This window comes from Podarcis raffonei, chromosome 1 (genome assembly GCF_027172205.1).
Source record: "Podarcis raffonei isolate rPodRaf1 chromosome 1, rPodRaf1.pri, whole genome shotgun sequence".
NCBI lineage: Eukaryota > Metazoa > Chordata > Lepidosauria > Squamata > Lacertidae > Podarcis > Podarcis raffonei.
In genome coordinates, this window is record NC_070602.1 from 135,233,337 (window position 1) to 135,255,930 (window position 22,594).

The 22,594-nt window shown below is 41.3% G+C and overlaps 1 protein-coding gene across 9 annotated transcripts in view; it reads right to left on the reverse strand.

Moving 5' to 3' along the window:
- HDAC4 (histone deacetylase 4) overlaps positions 1 to 22,594 on the reverse strand; it is a 119,476-nt gene that overhangs the window by 56,933 nt on the left and 39,949 nt on the right. For 4 of the 9 annotated variants that reach the window (XM_053363997.1, XM_053363978.1, XM_053363987.1 and 1 more), the window contains exons 3-7: positions 21,727 to 21,798; positions 8,682 to 8,759; positions 7,306 to 7,550; positions 5,384 to 5,534; positions 507 to 627 (exon numbers count right to left, since the gene is read on the reverse strand). In XM_053363997.1, coding sequence (XP_053219972.1) covers positions 507 to 627; positions 5,384 to 5,534; positions 7,306 to 7,550; positions 8,682 to 8,759; positions 21,727 to 21,798 — 667 coding nt within the window. Of the gene's footprint in view, positions 1 to 506; positions 628 to 5,383; positions 5,535 to 7,305; positions 7,551 to 8,681; positions 8,760 to 21,726; positions 21,799 to 21,821; positions 21,877 to 22,594 lie in introns of all 9 variants that reach the window. The other 5 variants (XM_053364026.1, XM_053364017.1, XM_053364007.1 and 2 more) reach the window with 4 other exon arrangements.

Genomic DNA, 22,594 nt, shown 5'->3' on the forward strand with positions numbered 1-22,594 from the left:
ATGAATCTTTGCACCTGTGAAGGCAGCACACTTCCTGGGACATCCTCTGCACACGGCTGCCTCTATCCCATTCAGTAGGGAATCACCTACCATCACATGATGTCTCTTCCTTCTCTGGGGAATAGCAGCACTTGTTCTGTGCACTGTACCTCCCACAGCCATTTTGGTGTATTCTGAAGTCTGTAACAGCTGTCCTAGCTCCTCCGGCCCAGAATCGGTGTCCGAGATGAGGACATGCAATCAAGAACGGACCTCCGGAACGAATTAAGTTTGTAACCGGAGGTACCACTGTACCTTTCGGAGGCACGAGGCAGGCAAATGGACTTATTTTCCATCACATTCAAATGCAGGTTACAACTGTTTTAGAACATGCTACCCATAGTTTACTCCAAAGGCTATCCCTTTTGTGTTCAAATTTGGAGCAGAGTATTCTTTCAAGCAGAAAGGGGAGGATGCTATCTAATAAGCAGTCAAAAAGTTGTTAGAAATAGGATGGGGCCACTTACCCATACCAGAAGCGCGGGTCATTAGAAATGCAATGGTTGAGATTCCGCTGGGCCAAAGCTTTTTTTTTATTTAAGACAAACTCTTGTAGCTTCATTTTTACTTCTGTGCTTGCCACTGCACCTGAAATACCAAACCCAAAGTAAATAGACTGAACTAGCACCCACAACATTAATTTGAGACCTACTTCATGAACTTACAAAAGGTTGTCTAAAGATTTCAATCAAACTCTTTCAATATTTTAAGTTATCAATAAAGAATTATTCTTTGCAATGAGGAGTGGTACACAATTACAACTGATGTTTGGAAATGTAAATTTAATCAGAGATTTATCTTTTTCCTGTGAAGGGAGGTGCAGCTGAATAGGATTTTACGCACAAAATTATGCCTAAACTAAAGTACTTGTAGAAGCTTTTCCAGCCGCTCTGAATTAAAACCATTTAAGAACAGAAGTGTTGTACATACTCAGGGTTTTTTTTTTTAAGTTACATCTGCAGGCAAAGGTTGAAGATGAATGGCTCATGTACAGAAACTGTCTAGGAAAACCTTCCAAATAAGGATCTTTGTTCACTATATCTGCATAAATATTTCCATTCACAGTCAATCATCTGTTTTGTCAAACAGAAAATCTGGCATCTAAGAAAGTTACATGTTTTCAAAGTCTAGAATTACATTTCTAGCAGCATAATTTCTCATCACTATTTACTTCACAAGATACCAGTCCATCAATGCACAGACAAATTCTTGTGCAGTGAGACTTCAGAAGAGCAACATATTGAAACTTTACAGTCTTGCCATCAGCAAGACTCTTTTCAGGCTCTGGGTCCTGACTTTATGTAGCTTTAATAGCAATTTTCCACATTATTTATTATTTATTATTAAATTTGTATACTGCCTTATACCTACAGGATAAAATCACAATATAAAAACACAAAATACATAATCAAAATAGAAACAAAAACAACCGATATTCAAAAGTACAGGGAACAAGAATGGGACTTATATATGACATGAACTTAAAGTCTGCTGAGTATTTTTAGGTAGCTTTGATGGAAGTTCAACCACCATTATTATTAGTAGTAGTAGTACTAGCAGTTGTTGTTGTTAAACAGGTTTTCTAGAGGCTTTGTCCAAATTTGCGGTTGTCCAAATTGTTGTGCTCCAATTCCAATTTCACAAAGTCATTCCAGAAAGATACAATGGCTCATAGAACTGATAGGACATTGTGAAGTCAAAGAGATTCAGAGCTGCCCTTCCATTTTCAGTCTCTTGAAGCAGACATCCCATCACAGTGCGGAAGGCAGCCCACAAACCAGACCAGAACAGCAACTAAAATATTTCAAACCATCTGGTAGCTACCAAGATCACCTGGAGCAAAAGATGGTTCTTCATGAACAGCCTCGTGGGCATCTTCTTTCAACACAGCCAGAACTACTCCTTCCTTTTTTTCTTGTTGCATGACTAACAAGCTATTTACTTATTCTTCTTACAATAAAATATGTTTCAATTTTTTCACTTCCAACCCCACCTGCACTTTATTTTAAAAAGGAGTAGCTTATTAATTATGTGTGATAGCTGGTCACGATGGGGAATGGAAGCTCTCTTAAGCTACGAAACCTAAGATGAACTCTTGTTATACCTCTAGTCACTGACCTACGTGCTTTTATAAACAAAGATCTCATTCATGAAGCCACAGATAACTGTTTACGTCCATAAAATCTGTCTTTTAGCATACCCAATAACGCAAATGCCTGTTTCTAGGCTGCCCTTGAAGCTGACCCAGAAACTCCAGCAGGTGCAGAATGCCGCAGCGAGGCTCCTTACGGGGTCCTTGCCGTGGGATCATTCATCCAGTGCTTTACCAACTGCACTGGCTCCCAGTGGAGTACAGGGTCAGGTTTAAGGTGCTGGTTTTGACCTTTAAAGCCCTATGTGGCCTAGGACCCATGTACCTATGGGACCGCCACTCCTGGTATGCCCTGCGGAGGACCTTAAGGTCCACAAATAACAAGACTTTGGAGGTCCCGAGCCTCAAGGAGGTTAGATTGGTTTCAGCTAGGGCCATGGCCTTTTCAGCACTGGCCCCGACCTGGTGGAATGCTCTGTCACAAGAGACTAGGGCCCTGCGGGACTTGACATCTTTCCGCAGGGCCTGCAAGACAGAGCTGTTCCTCCTGGCCTTTGGTTTGGACTCAGTCTGACCCTTATGTTTCCCTCCCCTTATGGTCTTGATTTATCGACTATTTTAAAATGAGGCTGCATTTTAAATTGCATTTTAACCTGTATTTTAAATTTGTTTTCCCCCCCTTTCTTTTCCCCCTATTATGTTTTTACTGTGATTTTATTGGTGTTAGCCGTCTGAGCCCAGCTCTGGCTGGGGAGGGCGGGGTATAAATAACCTACTGTGCTGAAATAATCATCATTTGTGAAATGGCAATGATTACCACTAGTGTGCGTGTTGAATATGACAAGTACAATAAACCTAGGAAGTGAAGACAGGCAGGTGACTATGTGCAGAGAGTGCAAGGTCACTAACAAAATCTATACTATACATTGGGTCTCCAATTCCAGAAAACATTTCATATATTTATGCACCGCCTGCTTTCTTTGGCACTCAAAGGGACATACATAGATCCTTTAGATCTACAGTAATTATCTTTACATAGTACCATTCTGATAATTTTTAGATGGGCATCAGCATTTTCTTTCCCCATAAGAGACTCTTGCTTCAAAAGGAGAAGAATAATGGAAAGGACACAGATGTAAATCAAAGCAGAAGAGTTTAGTATATAATCCAGCTAACAGATGACTCACAGATAAGGAAGAATGTGTAAATAGAGGGTTGTCTTCCAGATACAACAATGAATTCCCCCCCCCCACTTTATTTGAACTCTTGAATTAAGGCTTCTTAAAAAGCAGGCTTTTGATCCTAAAAGCAATGCTTTATGTAACAAGTTCAGCTTTCCCCCCTTCAGATCCTGTTCCTTCACCCACTCAACTATTTCTATAATTAATCTTGAAAGAAACTTGAGAAATTGGAAGAAAAGCCTCCTTGTTTTCAAACAATGAGTGATGTTGAGAAGGATACCCTACAGGATTTAACCACCAATCCTAGTGTAATCATTAAAGGAGCAAATAAGGCAGGTGTAGAAATAACTGTGAATAAGAATGGACGGGTCAGTCTAATTCCAGTCTGCACCTATTTCACATGAGTTCACCCTTAAGTCCATTCTGTACCATTTCCATGTTAAACTGCAAATTTTGTGTGGCTGGGTGTGTTAATCTGTACAAAAATTGTTTCCAAATATATATAATTCCTTTTTTTAAAAAAAGGGTTGTCTGTTAAAATGCACATTGTAAACATATTTGATATGTCCTTTGACCCAAGAATACCAACGGGAACATTCAGAAAGTGCACGTTACTTGGGGAGGTATGCATTGGTTCATATTGGAATTCATGAAGATCAAATTCCCTAAGTATGAATAGCAAGATGAAAATACAGGCTAAACTTTCTATGCTGAAAGACCCACATAAAATTAGAATGACTCTTAAAGGAAGAATATTGGAGCACATATTTTCTGCGATAGTTCCTTGCAACATGGAAATACTATGGATATACCTCATCAAGTCTCTCATGGATGCAGCCCATGTGTACAGGACCAAGGGATTGCTAAAGGATTCAAAAGTACTCTTTTCCTCCCCACTACACCCGTCTGCATACACTCATGGGAAAGCAGGTACTATGCAAGGACATTATGGTGACCAAGAAATTTGGGCACAGCTGCATTATTCCTATCCAGCCCTCGGTGCCGCTCTTTACAAAAATGCAAGTTACTTGAGCTTTAAGCCTGAGTTACTTGGATTAAGCAGAAGGGGAGAGAGAGTCTGCCATCAGGAAGGGGCAGCAGCAGAGACCTGGCCTCCCAGCAACAGTGTCTCTACTGCAGGGGTCGGCAACCTAAGGCCCATAGGCCACAAGCAGCCCATGGACCGCCCGCCGCCACCGCCGCCTGCTCAGTCAGCTCCCGTGCACTGCACTAAACCGGCGCAGAGCAGAGCAGGGATCACCTTCTGCGATGCTGGCTGGCTTCCCATTGGCTGCAGGAAGCTCCTGCAGCCAATGGGAAGTGGTGCACGCCTCCTCCACACTGGAAATACCATTTATGCATGCATGCGCGCACACATTCCAGCCCCCCGCGGCGTCTGAGGGACTGTGAACCGGCCCAAGCCACAAAAACTTTGCCGACCCCTGCTCTACTGCATACCCAGGTAGGGTGGCAGCAAGGTCCAACAGAGCTACTCCCACCAGTGCCCTAGCCATGTCCAGGCCTTACTGCTGTCCTGCCCCATCCTGGTATGAGGTAGCAATGCTGGCCGCTCCAGGTATGCATAAACCTCTCAATCCCCATAACAGCCGCATGCACACAGATACACTCGTACGCTGGCAGAAGGGAGCATTGCTCATAACGCAACAATTCATTTATACAAATGTATAAAATCACCATCTAATTTTGTAAATAAGTGGACAAATATTCACAAAACAGGTGGTCTGTAAGAACAGAAACTTCACATGGACAAGTATTCTTTGGATAAATTAGGACATCAACCCTAAAAAGGAAATCTTCCAAATGTGATCTCCATTAACGTTTACAATGTTATATTCACTTCTTTAAATGCCTTTCTTTCTCTCTTTAGGTTTAAAGCATAGTAGAGGTCAACATAAAAGACAGGATGAGCTTTACTCAGAGAAAAACACCTGAATTACTTAAACACTGCAATTTACAGCAATCTTCACAGTAACCTGATCAAAATTGCCTTCCTCATTATTCATGTGCCACTAGATGCACCCCTGAGATCATCTGTCCCGCTGACACTTACTTTCTTTTCCTTTCTCTTTGTTTTTAAGCTGCTGCAGCTTCTGTTCTCTATGCTGCTTCTCTAACTCTTGTTCCTGCCGATGCTTTTCCAACTTTCTCTGGTGTTCCAAGAGCTCCTGCTGATGTTTCATTGCCAGAATCTCCTGTTGCTGCTGTTGGGCAAAAAAAAAAAAAAAAAAAAAAAAAAAAAAAAAAAAAAGAGGTGTGTGTAAAGTAAATGCACACAATCTTTGCCCTTTCGGTCACAATCTTTGCCCTTTAAAGTTGCCATCTCCTAAGCAGCAGTCAGAACAAAACTGTTAAAAGTTCCAATTCCACACAAGGAAACAGAGGAGGCAGCATAGCAATAATTTTGAGTTTTGCAATTGTGCACTAGATCAGGGGTAAAAAACCTTTCTGGTCTGGTAGGCCATATATTTATTGTCACACAAACCCTGCGGGTCAACTTTGACAGTTGGGCAGAACAACTCACCTGTCAATCACCCGGTATCATAATGACATCAAGTGATTAATATGTGTCAAAGTTCTTTGCACAGAGCTTTCCAAACACCTAAGAATCAACTGGGGAAACACTGAGCCCAGAGGCTTGCAAAGCACAGTGCTTCCCACATGCTCAATAAGCAGCTAATTGCCGGTGCTTGGGAAGAGCTGTGCAACAGGGCTTTGCATGCTGCCCTTTTAAATCACGCCCTGCATTGCCTGCCCCACAGAGCACAGTGCAGCAGCTCAGCCAAAGCTTGGCTTAATGTGTTGTTTGAGCTCAGAACTGCAGTTAAGATTTCTCCTTTTCCACCACAATCTGTAACAATAGGACAAAGCTTGGCTACAGATAGTAAGGAAGAGGTTCCTTAGCGAAGTTCAGAGGACACGTTAAATCACACTTTGGCTTAGCTGTTTGTCCACACTGGATATAAACTCCTCAAATGAACCAGCACATTTCAACTGTCATGGTAAGTCACATTCCGGCTGACTGTTACATGTGAAATAGGCCTATGACTAGAACTGTAAGAGGGATTGATTGAGTGATTGATTGATTGATTGATTGATTGATTGATGACAATTTATATGCCACTTAATTACCGTTGGCTCTAAGGGGTTTACTGGTAATTCAATACAATAAAGATTAAAAACAGTTAAAAATATAAAATCAGAACTGAGTTAAAATGCTTGCTGTTGTTTTTTTTGAGTAAAAAATTAAAAGTGCTGGTGTCAGGTGCTGGCAACAGTCTGTTTCCAACTCAAAGCATCACTCCTGGAGTTCACCAGATTTTAACAGTGGAAATAACTACAAACTACAACCGTACATAATTTTGTGAACTGCCAACAAGGATCAAGGACTGTTAGTGTTTTGACTAGCAGTGTACAGAAAATCAACAAAAGATACTCTTGTCTTTTGTTTGGTTTTAAATACACACGTACATGGCCATTACATGAGAGATACAATGACCCAGTTCACACATAACCATAAACTATAAGCCATGGCTTCCTGTGAACATGCAGGGTGCTGGTGTATGCTGCTCATTCACACACACACCCATCTCCTCCTCCCTGTGTCATGCAGAGAACAAACCAACCAGCATTTGTTCTTGGTTTGCTGCTTGTGTTGAATTTGTAGAGAAACAAACCACAAGTTCACACATAAAGCTAAGCCAGTGCTCAGGTCTGTATCCTTCCAGCATGACACAGGGAGGAGAGTAGTGGGAGTGAAGGAGCAGCAGACATGAGCCCGCAGGAAGCTCATGGGAAGCCATGGCTCATCTTAGGCTATAGTTTGCCACTGATCCAATATATACCTAGGTACACGTGTTATGTTTCTTTCCTTCTAGAGCATCTAAAGTGATTATATAAAGACAACTGTTTAACACACATCAGCCACTGCTTGGGAGACTTTGTTCCAACTCAAACTGAATTCTCGCCACTCACCTTTATGTGTTCATGTAGTTGAGCTTCATGCTGACGAGAGAGCTGTTCATGTTGTCTCTGAAATTCTGCTATGAGGATCTGTCTCTGGATCTGTTGCTTTTGTTTGAGGGCCAACAATTCCTGTTGAAGCTGCTGCTCACGTAATGTAGGTTCTGCAACTGGCATAGAGAACTGATGGTCCAAACGGAGATCCATAGGGACTACAGATGGTGCCACTTGCAAAGGTAGTGTTGTGGTCACATCAACTGCAAAACCCCAAAGGCAAGGTTAGCTCATCTCCAATTATTATTACGATTTTTACGCAGTATTTATTAGGGGTTTTTTTATCCCACTTGTCCTTCCAAACGACCCAAGGGCAGTCTTACATAATCTATGTTAGAAATAGAAAATCTGAACAATTTATACTTCCAAATCATCAAAAATAATTTCAAAGCTGCTAAAAGAGTCTGACACAGGTCACACCACCCTTCAAGCAATACTCACTGGCATTGGTACCAGCAGCGACTCCACCACCAATCACAAGGCCTGCAGCGGCTGGTATTAGGGGAGGCAGTTTTTAAAGTACTTGGATCCCAAATGGTTTAGGGCCTTTACACCAGTACCAACATCTTGATTTTGGCCCTGTTGCTCACTAGCAGACAATGCAGTGCTTGTAAAACCAATGGCACAAGATCCCACTGTGCTACCCCGCTTACAAACCTGACAACCACATTCTGCACTAGCTACAACTTCAGGACAGTCTTCAAGGGTAGTCCACATAGAATACATTGCAATAGTCCAAAGAGGGAGTCACCAAAGAATGGACTGCTGAGCCCAGGCTCTCTCTGTCTCAGAACAACTCTAGTTCCTGTGTGAGTGCCTGGAGGATGGATTGTGGCTAACTGATTGAGGTTGAATCATGACAAGACAGAATAATTGTTTTGGGGGGGCGGGCAGGTGTGGGGGACTCCCTGGTCCTGAATGGGGTAACGGTGCCACTGAAGGACCAGGTGCAAAGCCTGGGAGTCATTTTGGACTCACAGCTGTCCATGGAGGCGCAGGTCAATTCTGTGTCCAGGGCAGCTGTCTACCAGCTCCATCTGGCACCCAGGCTGAGAGCCTACCTGCCCGCAGACTGTCTCGCCAGTGTGGTGAATGCTCTGGTTATCTTCCGCTTGGACTACTGCAACGCGCTCTACGTGGGGCTACTTTTGAAGGTGAGCCGGAAACTACAACTAATCCAGAATGTGACAGCTAGACTGGTGACTGGGAGTGGCCGCCGACACCATATAACACTAGTCTTGAAAGACCTACATTGGCTCCCAGTACATTTCCGAGCACAATTCAAAGTGTTGGTGCTGACCTTTCAAGCCCTAAACGGCCTCAGCCCAGTATACCTGAAGGAGCATCTCCATCCACGTCATTCATCACGAACAATGAGGTCCAACGACAAGGGCCATCTGGCGGTTCCCTCGCTGCGAGAAGCGAAGTTACAGGGAATCAGGCAGAGGGCCTTCTCGGTAGTGGCACCCGCCCTGTGGAACACCCTTCCGTCAGATGTCAAGGAAATAAACAACAAGACATCTGAAGGCAGCCCTGTTTAGGGAAGTTTTTAATGTTTGAAGTTTTATTCTATTTTTAATTTTCTGTTGAAAGCCCCCCCAGAGTGGCTGGGGAAACCCAGCCAGATAGGCAGGGTAGAAATAATAAATAAAAATTATTATTATTATCATTATCATCATCATCATCATCATCATTATTATTATTATTATTATAGCTGGTAAGGCAGGCAAAGACAGGTGCCAGTATCCATATCACTAAGGCCACTTATAACATCATATTTGGATCAAAATGTAATTCCAATAGCCACATAGCTGTCCTTAAAATCTAACTCTGATCAGCCACATGAACAATGGCAAGGATGGTGGGCATTGCACTTCAAAAACAACTGAATGTTAACTACCCATGCTCAAGTCAGTTAACCACAAAGAACCATTTAAGTTAGTAACTTCAAAACAAAAACACTTTTGGAAACTATTTTGGTGCTACCATATTTCAGTTACAAAGAATGAGAAAAGCAGAATATATTAGTCTTTCCTTCCTACAATGACTAGTAACTTACAATTTAACAAAAGCTCTCATGATAACTTCAATATATAACTATACAGATATTTTGAACATATGCAGATTAAATGTGAATGAATTAATCATTTAGAAGGTAGATAATCAAATTATGATGTTATTTAATTAATTTACAAGCCTTCCTTTGGGAGTCTTGTATATACTGTATTTTTTACTGATGTTAGCTGTTTTAGGAAACAATATTTGTCTGAAAAGCAGGATGTAAATAAATAAATAAGAACTGATTTGCAACAAGACAATGGACAGAAAGAAGCTTTGACATCTCTACCCCCAAGTCAGCGCTAGTCAAGAAGAAGGATGCACAAGAAACAAGATGTTGGACATGTCTGCATATAAGGATCTGAAATATTTTATTATTTATTGAATTTATATACCGCCCTATTCCCGGAGGTCTCAGGGCGGTTCACAAAACAGCACAAAAGAGCCACATTTTAAAAGGATATAGGATGTCAATCAAATCAACCAAAGACCTGATTAAAAAGAAACATTTTTGCCTGGTGCCTAAAGGTGTATAATGAAGGCGTCAGGCAAACTTCCCTGTGGAGAGCATTCCACAGACAGGGAGCCACTGCAGAGAAGGCCTGTTCTTGTGTTGCCACCCTCCGGACCTTTCGAGGAGGGACACGAAGGAAAGCCTCAGAAGATGATCTCAGGGTCTGGGTAGGTTCATATGGAAATAGGAGATCCTTGAAGAATTGCGGTCCTGAGCCATTTAAGGCTTTACAGGTCAAAACCAGCACTTTTAATTGGGCCCTGAAACTAACTGGTAGCCACTGCAGTTGGACCAGGATCGGTGTAATATGCTCAAACCGTCTTCCTCCGGTGAGCAACCTGGCTGCTGAATTCACCACCAGCTGAAATTTCCAAACCATCTTCAGAGGCAGCCCTAAGTATAACGCACTGCAGTATTCTAACCCTGAGGCTACCAGAGCATAGATGTAGTTAGGCTATCCATGTCCAGAAAGGGACGTAGCTGGGCCACCAGCCAAAGCTGATGGAAGGCACTCAGGGCCACTGAGGCCACCTGAGCCTCGAGTGACAGCAAAGGATCCAGGAGTACCCCCAGGCTACGAACCTGCTCCTTCAGAGGAAGTGTAACCCCATCAAGAGCAGGCAACCTCCCAGCCATTTTCCTTGAAGCTTGTATCTATTTTATTCTGGGTTGTTTTATTTGATGTTTAATGTATTGTAAACCACTTTGAGATCTTTTCTTTAAAATACAGAAATGAAATGAATAATAATAAAAATATTTCTTTAAATTACACAATTTCTTAAAATTTATGATTTCTTTAAAATACAGAAATGAAATCATAGAATCATAGAGTTCAATGAGACCCATGGGTCATCTTGTCCATGGGTAGGCAAACTAAGGCCCAGGGGCCGGATCCAGCCCAATTGCCTTCTCAATCCAGCCTGCGGACAGTCTGGGAATCAGCGTGTTTTTACATGAGTAGAATGTATCCTTTTATTTAAAATGCATCTCTGGGTTGTTTGTGGGGCCTGCCTGATGTTTTTACATGAGCAGAATGTGTGCTTTTATTTAAAATGCATCTCTGGGTTATTTGTGGGGCATAGGAATTCGTTCATTTCCCCCCCAAAATATAGTCCAGCCCACCACATGGTCTGAGGGACGGTGGACCGGCCGACGGCTGAAAAAGGTTGCTGACCCCTGTATTCGAAGATGGCTATCGTATCTCCTCTCAGTCTCCTCTTTTCCAAGCTAGACATACCCAGCTCCTTCAACTGTTCCTCATAAGGCTTGGTTTCCAGACCCTTGATTCCTCCTCTGCACACATTCCAGCTTGTCAATATCCTTCTGAGATTGTGGTGTCCAGAATTGGACACCATATTCCAGGTGTGGTCTGACCAAGGCAGAAGAGAGTGGGACTCTTACTTCCCTTGATCTGGACACTAGACTTCGGTTGACACAGCCTAGAATAGCAGTGACTTTTTTTGCTGCTGCATCACACTGTTGACGCATGAGAAGCTTGTGGTCTACCAAGACCTCTAGATCCTTTTCACATGTACTGCTAATAAGCCAGGTGGCCCCCATCCTATATTTGTGCACCTGGTTCTTCCTGCCTAAGTGCAGAACCTTACATTTGTCCCTATTGAAATTCATTTTGTTAGCTTGGGCCCCGTTCTCCAATCTGTTAAAGTCATTTTGAATTCTGATTCTGTCTTCTACTGAATTAGCTACCCCTCCCAGTTTGGTGTCATCTGCAAATTTGATGAGCATCCCCTCAATTCCTTCATCCAAGTAGTTTATAAAGACATTGAACAACAACCGGGCCAGGACAGAAACTTGTGGCACCCCACATGTCACTTTTTCCTAGGATTGTGAGGAACCACTAATGACCACTCTTTGGGTTTGGTCTACCAACCAGCTACAAATCCACCTTACAGTTACCTCATTTAACCCACATTTTACCAGCTTCCTCGCAAGATTATCATGGGGGACTTTGTCAAAAGCCTTACTGAAATCAAGATACACTATGTCCACACCATTCCCCTGATTTGCCAAGCTTGTTACTCCATCCAAAAACAAAAAAAAGAGATCAGACTGGTTTGTCATGACTTATTTTTGAGAAACCTATGCTGGGTCTTAATAATCATGAAGGCTGGTTAATATCTGATTTTCAACATTGTGATATATCACCATCTAAACATCACAATATTTTGATATATCACGATATCTGAAATAAGGCTGAAGCGATATAGAAGTGAATGTGGGAATGTCCTGGCAACTGCTAAAACCTATCAGTCTAATTCTAATACTGATAAATTTTTACTTAACATATTGTTACAACTGCTATGTTACAGTACTACTGTACCAATAAAGTTTAAATTATCACATTTTCTCTAAAATTTAAGCTGTAAAATTTAATCAGAAGCATAGATATGAAAGGTAAGATGAGAGAACGTTCCCTAAAAAATTAATTACATTACAAAGCAAGTAAAAGGCCAATTCAGTGTCACTTTTAGTTATTCAAGTATAATTCACTATTGAGTATAAAAGATAAAAGGTAAAAGGTAAATGACCCCTGGACAGTTAAGTCCAGTCAAAGGCAACTATGGGGTGCAGCGCTCATCTCACTTCAGGCCGAAGAAGCCAGCATTTGTCCACAGACAGCTTTCTGAGTCATGTGGCCAGCATAACTAAACCGCTTCTGGTGCAACAGAACACTGTGACAGAAACCAGAATGCACAGAAACGCTGTTTACCTTCCCACTGCCGCAGTACCTATTTATCTACTTGCACTGGTATGTTTTCGAACTGCTAGGTTGGCAGAAGCTGGGACAGAGCAATGGGAGCTCACGCCGTCACATGGATTTGAACTGCCAACCTTGCAATCGGCAAGCCCAAGAGGCTCAGTGGTTTAGACTGCATCCCACAACTCCAGTTATTTGATTGGTAGTTAATTTTCTTTTCTAAACCAAGCCAAAGTAGAAAGAATGGAATGGATAAATTTTAACAGAACAAAATATTTTTAAACAAATTTATATTTTTTTTGCCAGGAAAAATTGCATTTCTTTTATAAACCAGGCCAAACCAGAAAGAATGGATAAAATTTTACAGAACAAAAAATTATTAAATGAAATTTATATTTTTTTGCAATGAAAATCTGCATTTCGGCATTCTCTGGCAATAGAGATGTCATTTGTCTTTGAAGAACATTGCCAGCAGCGCTGAACACACTTTCAGATGGCACACTTGTTCCGTTTTTGGATAGCCAAAAATTTCTTTGCAAGCACTTTCAACTTTGGGAAGGATGCCTCTTGTCCCATATCAGAGGGCATTCGTCAATGTCCTCTGTTGGCATCCTCAGTTGGCATCTGTGGGTTGCTTCTGCCCCAAAAGAAAGGCGCACACAAAAACCACAGGGGGGTCCCCCTTTTATTCTGAGACAACCTGCAAGCCAACTTGCTATCCCTCCCCTTTGCAGCAGCAGCATAGTGCAAGCAACCTGGAAGGGAGAGAGAGAGAGAGCGAGCATAGCTAAAGAAGAAGAAGTTCCTTGGAAGGGTAGCGCCACAGAGAGAGAAGCTCATCACTGGAGCAAGGAAGGGAAAGGGTTAACACAGAGGAGGCAGGGGAGACTCTAGAGATGGTTTCTGAAAGATCTGTTTCTCCATCAGGCTGCACTTTTTGCTCAACCTTTTGTAGCTATTTGTAGCAGTAACCTGTTCTCAAAGAGGCAGCGGTTATTTGCAGCAGCCTGTTCTCAAAGAGACAGAGATTTTTAGAGGGTCATTTTTTCTCAACCTGTAGCTATTTGTAGCAATGGCAGGGGAGAGCTGACCAGTTCTCAAAGAGGCAGAAATTTTTACAGGCAACTGTTTTTGCTCAGCCTATTGTAGCTACAGTCATACCTCGGGATGAATACGCTTCGGGTTAGGCAAATTCGGGCTGCGCTCCGCGGCGACCCATACAAAATTATTTCACGCGCATGCGCAGAAGCGCCGAAATGTGACCCACGCATGCGCAGACACGGGTTACATTCGCTTCAGGATGCGAACGGGGCTCCGGAACGGATCCCGTTCGCATCCCGAGGTACCACTGTATTTCTAGTGATGGTGGGGAGAGCTAACCTGTTCTCAAAGATGTGGTGATTTCTGCAGCAGCCAGCTGGCAGGGAAGAGCTGACGAAGGCAGCATTAGCAAGGGCTGACGGTGGAATTATCTCTTCTGGGACCTTTCCTGGTACTGAGGTCAAGTTCACCTGTCAGTAGTTACCTGGGTCTTCATTTCCCCCCTTTTGGAAGATGGGGACATTTGCTCACCTCCAGTCTGCAGGGTCCTCGCCTGTTCCAAGAAGTCTCAAAGATCATAGACAAAGGCTCTGAGATTTCTTCCGCAAGCTCCTTTAGAACCCTTGGAGGCAGCTCTTCAAGCCCTGGAGATTTGAATTCATTTAAGTAGCTAGGTCTTCCCTTACTACCTCTTCTCCTATATTGAGCTGCAGCTCCCTCCTTACATCATTTATTCTGTTATCACCAGGCTGTGCATCACCTTTCTTTTGAGTGAAGACAAAGGCAAAGTAGATGTTGAGTAGTTCCGCCTTCTCTTTGTCACTCAACAGCATTTCTCCATCTTTTCCACACAGAGGACCTACCACTTGCTTGTTCTTTCTCTTCCTTCGGACACAGCCAAAGAACCTTTTTTATTATTATTTTCAACCTCTCTTGTAAGCCTGAGCTCATTCTGAGCTTTAGCCAGCCTGACTTTCCCCTGCAACTGTTGGCTACTCATGTATGCTCCTCCTTTGTGATTTCCCTTTTCTTCCATTTCTTATACATGCCATTCTTAACTCTCAGCTCATCTGTAAAGCTCCTTTTACGGCCACACCCATTTCCTTAGAAACAGTAGCACCTCGGCTTATGTTACCCTCGGGTAATGTAAACCTCAGGTTGCAAAAGCGGCAAACCCAGAAGTGTTTCGCCGCATGCGCAGAAGCGGTCCTTCCAGTTGCAGAAACCTCGGGATCCAACCGGAGCTCTGGAACGGATCCTGTCCGCAACCGGAGGTACCACTGTACACTTTAAAAATATAAAACCAGAGTATTTTTGTATCATGGCCCCAGCCCACTGAAGAGCATGAGAGCCCATATCCTATTGATTTCACTTGGACTCACGCTTGACTCACATTCTCTAGATTAGAGCCCAGAGGTGCCACGAAAGTTCCCCAATTTGAAAACAGATGTGTAGTTCATTCAACATGAAACTGCATTTTGTCATTTCCGAATTTCTATACTGATATAAAGAATCAGCAACTCAATGCTTCTCCATTAGCAAGCATCTCAAATTTGCCCTGTAGAATGAGCTTTATTATACTGTGGCAGAGCCACTTCTGAAGAAAACCTACACATTTTACCTATTTAGTTGCTACAAATAATATCTACCTCAAATGCCTTCAGTATTAGACAAGCATGCCAGCTGCAGAGCTCATCAACATCATTCCCATTCATTGTATTCACAGACTGGTGCGTCAAACATGACTCATACTACTTCACTCACAAAAAACTATCAGACATGCCACAACTTCCAAACAGAAGCAATGAGTGCCTCTGACCCACAGTACTCTTCGGGAAACAATAAAACCTTCTCTACTTAATGAACATGTCAGCCAAACAGAAAAAGCCTGTATTGTCATGAATATTTTATGGTGAACTAGAAAATTGCTTTTAACAGCTATGTCTTCACAACATTTTAGTATGATCAGATTCATGACGTCTACAAAAAAGTATACAAAGGCTATATTCAGAGTTTTAATGAGAAATGCCAAAGGCACAAATTAGGTTTAAATTATGAATAGGTTGTATTCTTGAAGTCCAGTCTTTTCAACACCACAAAAGAATATCATACAGATTTTCAATGATTATGCTACTTTTTATTATAGATAGATCACTGTCTTAGTTATCATTTTAACACCAAGTTAAAACATGTATACTGAGAAATTATTTTTTTCCAGAGATTGCCTATGTAAAAAACGAACCTCCAAGACATTTTACTTATGACTATAAAGTGTAAAATGAAAATGTATTTTTAGTGAATTTGTTTTACACACACACACACACACACACACACACACAGTTCACTCTGACAATGCTCATACATTTTTAAATCTAAACTTTTAAAATTATGGTCAAATAAAATATATTCCAATTATACCTGCAACCCACTGCCTGCAAGTAAGTATATGTGTGTGAATTCACAATATATATTTTCCACCCTTAAAAAGGTGCTTAAAAAACACATTCAAATCCCCGCCAAAGAAATCAAGGCAACACTTGCAGATGCTCTGCTTGGGCAAAGGGGCTTTTAAAATCCACCTTCCAAACAGCAGCCTCTAGAAAAGCCTCCTGCCAATAGCACCCTCTTAGCTAGCAACCCATAAAGTACAGGGGACTCTTGCTGGAAGGAAACCTTGCCCCTCCCTCTCTATGCGAGTGAAAAGTGCTTTCTCCTTGCTAATGGTGGCAACACATGAAAGATTCAGCACTCCACTGCCCCACAGTTAACTCAACACACAATATGTGAGGAACACAACTATCTAACCAACATTTTGAATTTATTGCTATTTTAGTCTACCAGAAACCTAGTCTCTGAACTTGAACCCACCAACATAGTTTCTCACGTTATTTCCAGTGTGTATCAATGTGCAATGATCATCTTGAGTATCTTAAACTATTTCAGACACTAAAATCCTTGCACAAGAACTCAACATATATTTTACAAGTCCTTCAGAATTTTAGATCAAGTTAATGGCTGCCAAACAATATTTTCATCTGAGAAAAATGTAGCATGTGATTTGGGTATGCCCAACGTATATCAAATGGAAATTATAATAAATTCAAAGGAACATTCAAACAAATGCTGTTAATTCTCAAGAATATATTAGCACAAAGCCACTTAAACAGACTAGCAATTCACTTAAGAGGATGAACCCCCCAGAATCCATTTAAAAATTATCTCTAAAATTGTTCACTGAGCATCATTTTTCTTCTGCTCAATATTTGTCACAAATACATGCTTAACAGTGCTATTGCTTAGAACATTGCACTGTATATGCATGGCACTCTATTCACAGTCCACACTTCAGTAAATGTCAAAATTTGCTGAAACACTAAGAGACAGTGAGATCATAGCTATTTATAGAAACAAGCTTCTGCAGTATCTGACTGCAGTGCCAAGATACAGGAATGATATTTTTATTGAAGCTGTAGTAGAACATACCTCAACATGGAATAATAGCAAGCTATAGCTAACGATCACCAGATATTTGTCCATTCTGTTTTAAACGCCTTTTTAGTCACAAATAATTATAATATGTTGAACACTATGAAGCTAGACTAAGGATTCAAACCAGAAGATAAAAATCAAGCAGAACTTTAAAACGTAACGTATAAGTAATATGGTTTATATATTGCAAACCATATTCAAACTGGAAGTCCTTCACAGTAAGACACTAGGATGAGCTCAGCACAGACAATATGTGCTAGTCTTTCAACGCTGATAAGGTGGTCTGGAACATGTTCCCAAGTTAGAATAATAGAACTACAGAATTGTAGAGTTGGAAGGGACCCCAGTATCAATGCAGGAATCTCAAATAAGCATCCATGACAGAGGGCCATCTAATCTCTGCTTAAAAACCTCCAATGTCTGCCACCTCTTGTGTGAGTCTGTTTCACAGTTGAACAGGTCTTAATGTCAGAAAATGCAGTCCTTTCTCCAAACTATGAGAATTTTCCCTGTGGTTTTTTTTTTGGGGGGGGGGTAGAGGTGGGATAGGCAGAGAGGTAACCATGGTCAGGATTACACGTGCACCAAATTTATCTCCAAAAACAGAATCAGATGGAGAAATTCAAGTCCTAAAAGGGAGACACAATACAGTTCCTGCCTTCTGTAATAGGAATTCTGAGGTCTTAGATATATGTTAAATGTTCATAAGTGTACCAACCAAGCACGTACATAGATCAGCACAGGAAGACTGACCTGGAACCATTTTTATTCCCAAACTGTCCCAAACTGACCAAATGTTTTCTCTGCAAGGTCAAAGGAAAATGGAAAAGCCTCCCTATTGTCTTTTCCTTCACAAATCCTGTCTTAAGGGTATGTCTCTGTTTGAATAGGGTGTGAGCCTGTGACCTGGCCCAGGAACTAAGTATTTATCATTACAAAAGACTGGCCAGGCTCCCCAGGCAATCCAATCAAGTAACCTGCCAGACAGGAGATAAACAATGACAGGAGAAAAATAACATTCAAATTTCTGTTTTAAACTGCCTTTTCTGTGAGGTAGGTGTGATGTATCTGGGGGGTGGTCTTAGGTTACACCCCTTCTGTGATGTATGTATGATGTTTTTGGGGGTGGTCTTGATCTAGAGGGTGGCAATTTCAAAAGTCTTTATAAGGCCTTGTGTGCCATTTTTCTGGGTTACTCCTCTCTCCTGCGGCTGAGGGGAGCACCCTGTTGCAACAGATCAATAAAGATCAAGCTTACTAGCTGCTTTGCTTCTCAATATTCTCTGGTTGGCCTCTGTTATTTTCTCCTACCAATAGGGAACCTATGTAAGGACTCTATATGGGCTCTTGGATACCCCATAAGGGGAAAAGGGCAGATTTTTGTTTACAACACTTCCAATCAGGGTTACAAGATTGGGAGCACTATGCTTCATTCACATGTCATGCAAAAATGTGGTTTAGCACAATGAATGAACAGGAATGAGCCTCAGCAACCCTCAGGCTTCCACATTCCCCCACCCCAGTCAGGATGCTTTCGGAAGCTTTTGCTTTCAGTTTTGGTTAACCACAGCTTGCCATGCCATCCAGACCCAGAACTGTGCTTAAAATTAACTACAATGAATGGAATGGTTTGAAGTTGCTTCTTTTAAGCAATGCCTGGTGAACATTAACCAGTTTATCACTCCCACACTACCTCCAGCCACACACAAAGAAGAATCCAAAAGCCTAAAGCACAACCAGGAGCTGGTTCATGAATAAATATAAATCACTGTTTAGCACGACATGCAGTTTAGAATGAACCTGAGCAAAGCCACAGGCCTGTTTGCTCCCCCTTCTTTTGCTGCACAACTGGGAAAGTGACTTCTGGAATTTCATTCAATTTCCACAACCTCTTAGATCACACTTTAAAAACAAACTGGATGCTTGATTATACAAGCTTCATAACCCATGGTTTAACAATGACTTGCTGTGAAACAAACCAGAGTTTGTTTTAAACCATGCTCTCTGGCTGCTACAAAAAAAACACACCACGATTCATGAAGCATGAGAGTGCCATATTGACCTGAATATATGGTATACTCCTGCCCCCCAAATGGCTTGTACAAAACCAGAGTGTGCTTTATAATAAATGACTCTCTAGAGAAGGCTCTCAGCTATTGGCACACAGTAAATGAAGGGTAAGCCAGAACAGGCATCAGGCCACAAAGTCCTTTAAAGTAATAGTGTTCAGGTGGGGAGATGTTCCTGACCCAAAGCTTATCTTTTCATTCTTTGGCTACTCGGTATGTACTATTGCCCATCCGCCAATACCAGACACAAAACAGTACCAAATGTGCCCTTTGGGGACAACATTTAAAAACATGGAGAGGCATATCAATTCTAGCTAGTTCCATGAACTGATTATCTAGAGCAGTGGTAGGCAATACAGTAGTGCCTCGCAAGACGAAAATAATCCGTTCCGCGAGTCTCTTCGTCTAGCGGTTTTTTTGTCTTGAGAAGCAACCCTATTAGCGGATTAGCGGCTATTAAAGGCTTAGCGGCTTAGCGGCTAAAAGGCTATTAGCGGCTTAGCAGCTTAGAAAAAGGGGGGGAAAGCAAAAAAAATCGTTTTCGTCTTGCGAAGCAAGCCCATAGGGAAATTCGTCTTGCGAAGCGCATCGAAAAACGGAAAACCCTTTCGTCTAGCGGGTTTTTCATCTTGCGAGGCATTCGTCTTGCGGGGCACCACTGTATACTGCCTTCCATGTGTTCTGAAATACAACTTCCATCATTGCTAACCTTTGGCCATGATGATGGGAATAGTGCTCCAGAATATCTGGAAGGCCCTAGGTTGCCTATCCCTATCTAGATCCCTTACGGCCGGCTTTTAGAGCTCAAATTGACTTGGAGGGTGACTTGCACAGGGAGACTGGGGAGGGCATAAGGATTCCAGCTGAGCGCTCTCAGTGGTGTTACCCCAGTTGTGGATTCCTCTTCTTAGCCCTCTTCTCCCTGCTGAGTAACCTTTCCTAATCTGGTTAAATCTCTCCCCCCCCCCACGTGATTCTCATTATGATTGACCCTATGCTGCTATTGACCTTTTTCCTAAGCTAACAGCAGCGGCAGGAGTGGTGAGAATTTCCATTAGAGTTGTGAGAGTTGGAGGAAAGGTCTAACCTTTCCCTCTCTGCAATTCCTCTTTTGCTGCTTAGTTGACTGGGGAACAGGTAAGCACAGTGAAAACAAGGCTGGACTATGAAAAGTATCTGGAGGGCCCCCCCCATTTCCTGTGGATTAGTGGGAGGGTATTTTGTGGGCCATGTAACATTAAGCAGTGGGCCAGTGTTCACCAGGGGAGTGGGGTAAACTGCACACTTCTGAATGAGAAATAGGAAAAAAATGTTATGTATCTTGGAGACTACGTGTACAGATCAGAATATGTGCATCCTACCTGGAGAACCAATGGAATGCAGTCAAGGTATGTACATTTCCAAGGCCTGTGGGAGATTATTAATAATGGCTGGAGAATGCAGAAAAGTTAGTCAATATATGCACATTCCCCAATGCCTGATGAAGACCAGGAAATGACCAGAAAATAATGACTAGGAGATGTACACAGTTCCCCGGGTTATAAACACATTCTCTATAAGGCTAGGAGAATTTGCAACGACCACTTGTTATACACATTAGCAACTTAACATACATATGTAATTATGCTTCCTTTCCCCACAGATGTGCAAACACAAAGAATTGTTCAATAAATCTGTATACCGAGTATGAGAGTTGTATATGTGTGTGCATGTGACAGAGTGATGGAGATTGATAATATTTATACAATCAACTCAATATTCAAAAACCTGGCCATCCTTTTAGTTACCAAATATCATTCCATCCTATTTTCCTATACAAATTAATTATAGGTTATTACCAATCAATAGCATCACATATAATCAAGCAGATTACAATGATAACATATATATAACAATTGCAGCATAGGCCAAGATTACAAATACAAACATTATCTCAATACTATTTTAATTAGCTTGAATAAATTCTGCAATTAATATCTAACCCATATCTATTCCATTCTAGCTCATAATATTCTTTCTTTACCATGTTATTCAAATAACCTAACACCACAAATAGATCTAATGATATTATATAACTTAATATTACCTATAATGGATAGTTAACCTTTTTCAAAAAAAAGGTAATTTCTGTCATATCTACTCATTCCAAAGAATAATCACCATTTCATAAACCCAGGGACAGGCATATAAAGAAATCAGCCCTAACAGACCATATTTACACAGATGAGGCATCAACATAAAACTCAAAGGTTGATATAAAAATTAGTAAAACTATTTGGCCTGAGCTTTGCTTTGTTTACTTCCTTCAATATCCTTCCCGTTTCCATTGTTAAGTATTATTTTTCCATAGTTGACATTAAATATTACAAATAATCTATGCTCCAAATGATTCCAAAAGTATCAAGTTACAGATCTCCCACCCCTTACAGAATGTTATGTACCATATACTTCTCACGTATGGCATAATATTAAGCAGCTTTATCTCTTACCAGAACTTGGCATATGGTTTACTCTGGCTGGATTTAACAATTCTACTGGCTGGTCCCTGCCAGAAAGTCCATCTGAAAAAAAGAGAGAAACCCACCTAGTGTTAGTAGCTCCAGCAGGTTAAAGTTCACCAGAGGGTCTGAAGACATGACCTGATGAAAAAATAGAGGCAAAGAAACTGAGCTACGATTCTCAAAATATATATTGGTATAAGTACAATTTACATTACAATATATTTTGTTTCAGTATTCAACTGTATTGAACCAAATTTTATGTAAGAACATGGTTGTTTTTACACAGTGTGTTTATATTACTGGCATTTTGTACCTTGAATTTAAATTGTAAGCAACTGTTGTAGCCTATGATACCTAATACAATACAAATTGATCATTCTAACAGTTTGGTTAAGTTATTGGTAAATGATTTGCAGAAACTTTATTAAGTTCATACTTAATAACAAGTTGCAGAAGAAGCTATTACAGAGTTACCGGTAATAAAAACACACTGCACAAAGTAATGAACAATTCTGAGAATTTTGGGTTCCTTTTAATTAAGTGCATGAAATCAAACTACAATCTGGAATTGTTTGGGGGCTTTTCACTGCTGTTATAATACAAAATACGGATTGTAGAATATTTATATATATATATATATTTCTTATAAATCCTTATTGTATATTAAACAGTCCAATATAGGAATTAAATTAAATTGTAAAAAAAGACAAAATAAGTTTTTCAACACAGGAAGCCTGTTGTTGGAGGCACCTGGTCATGCCCCCTCAAAAAAATATGCCCGAGGCCACAGTCCCCACAGCTCCCACACACACTACGCCATTGACCCACGTCATGCTGATCTTTTCGGGATGCTGAA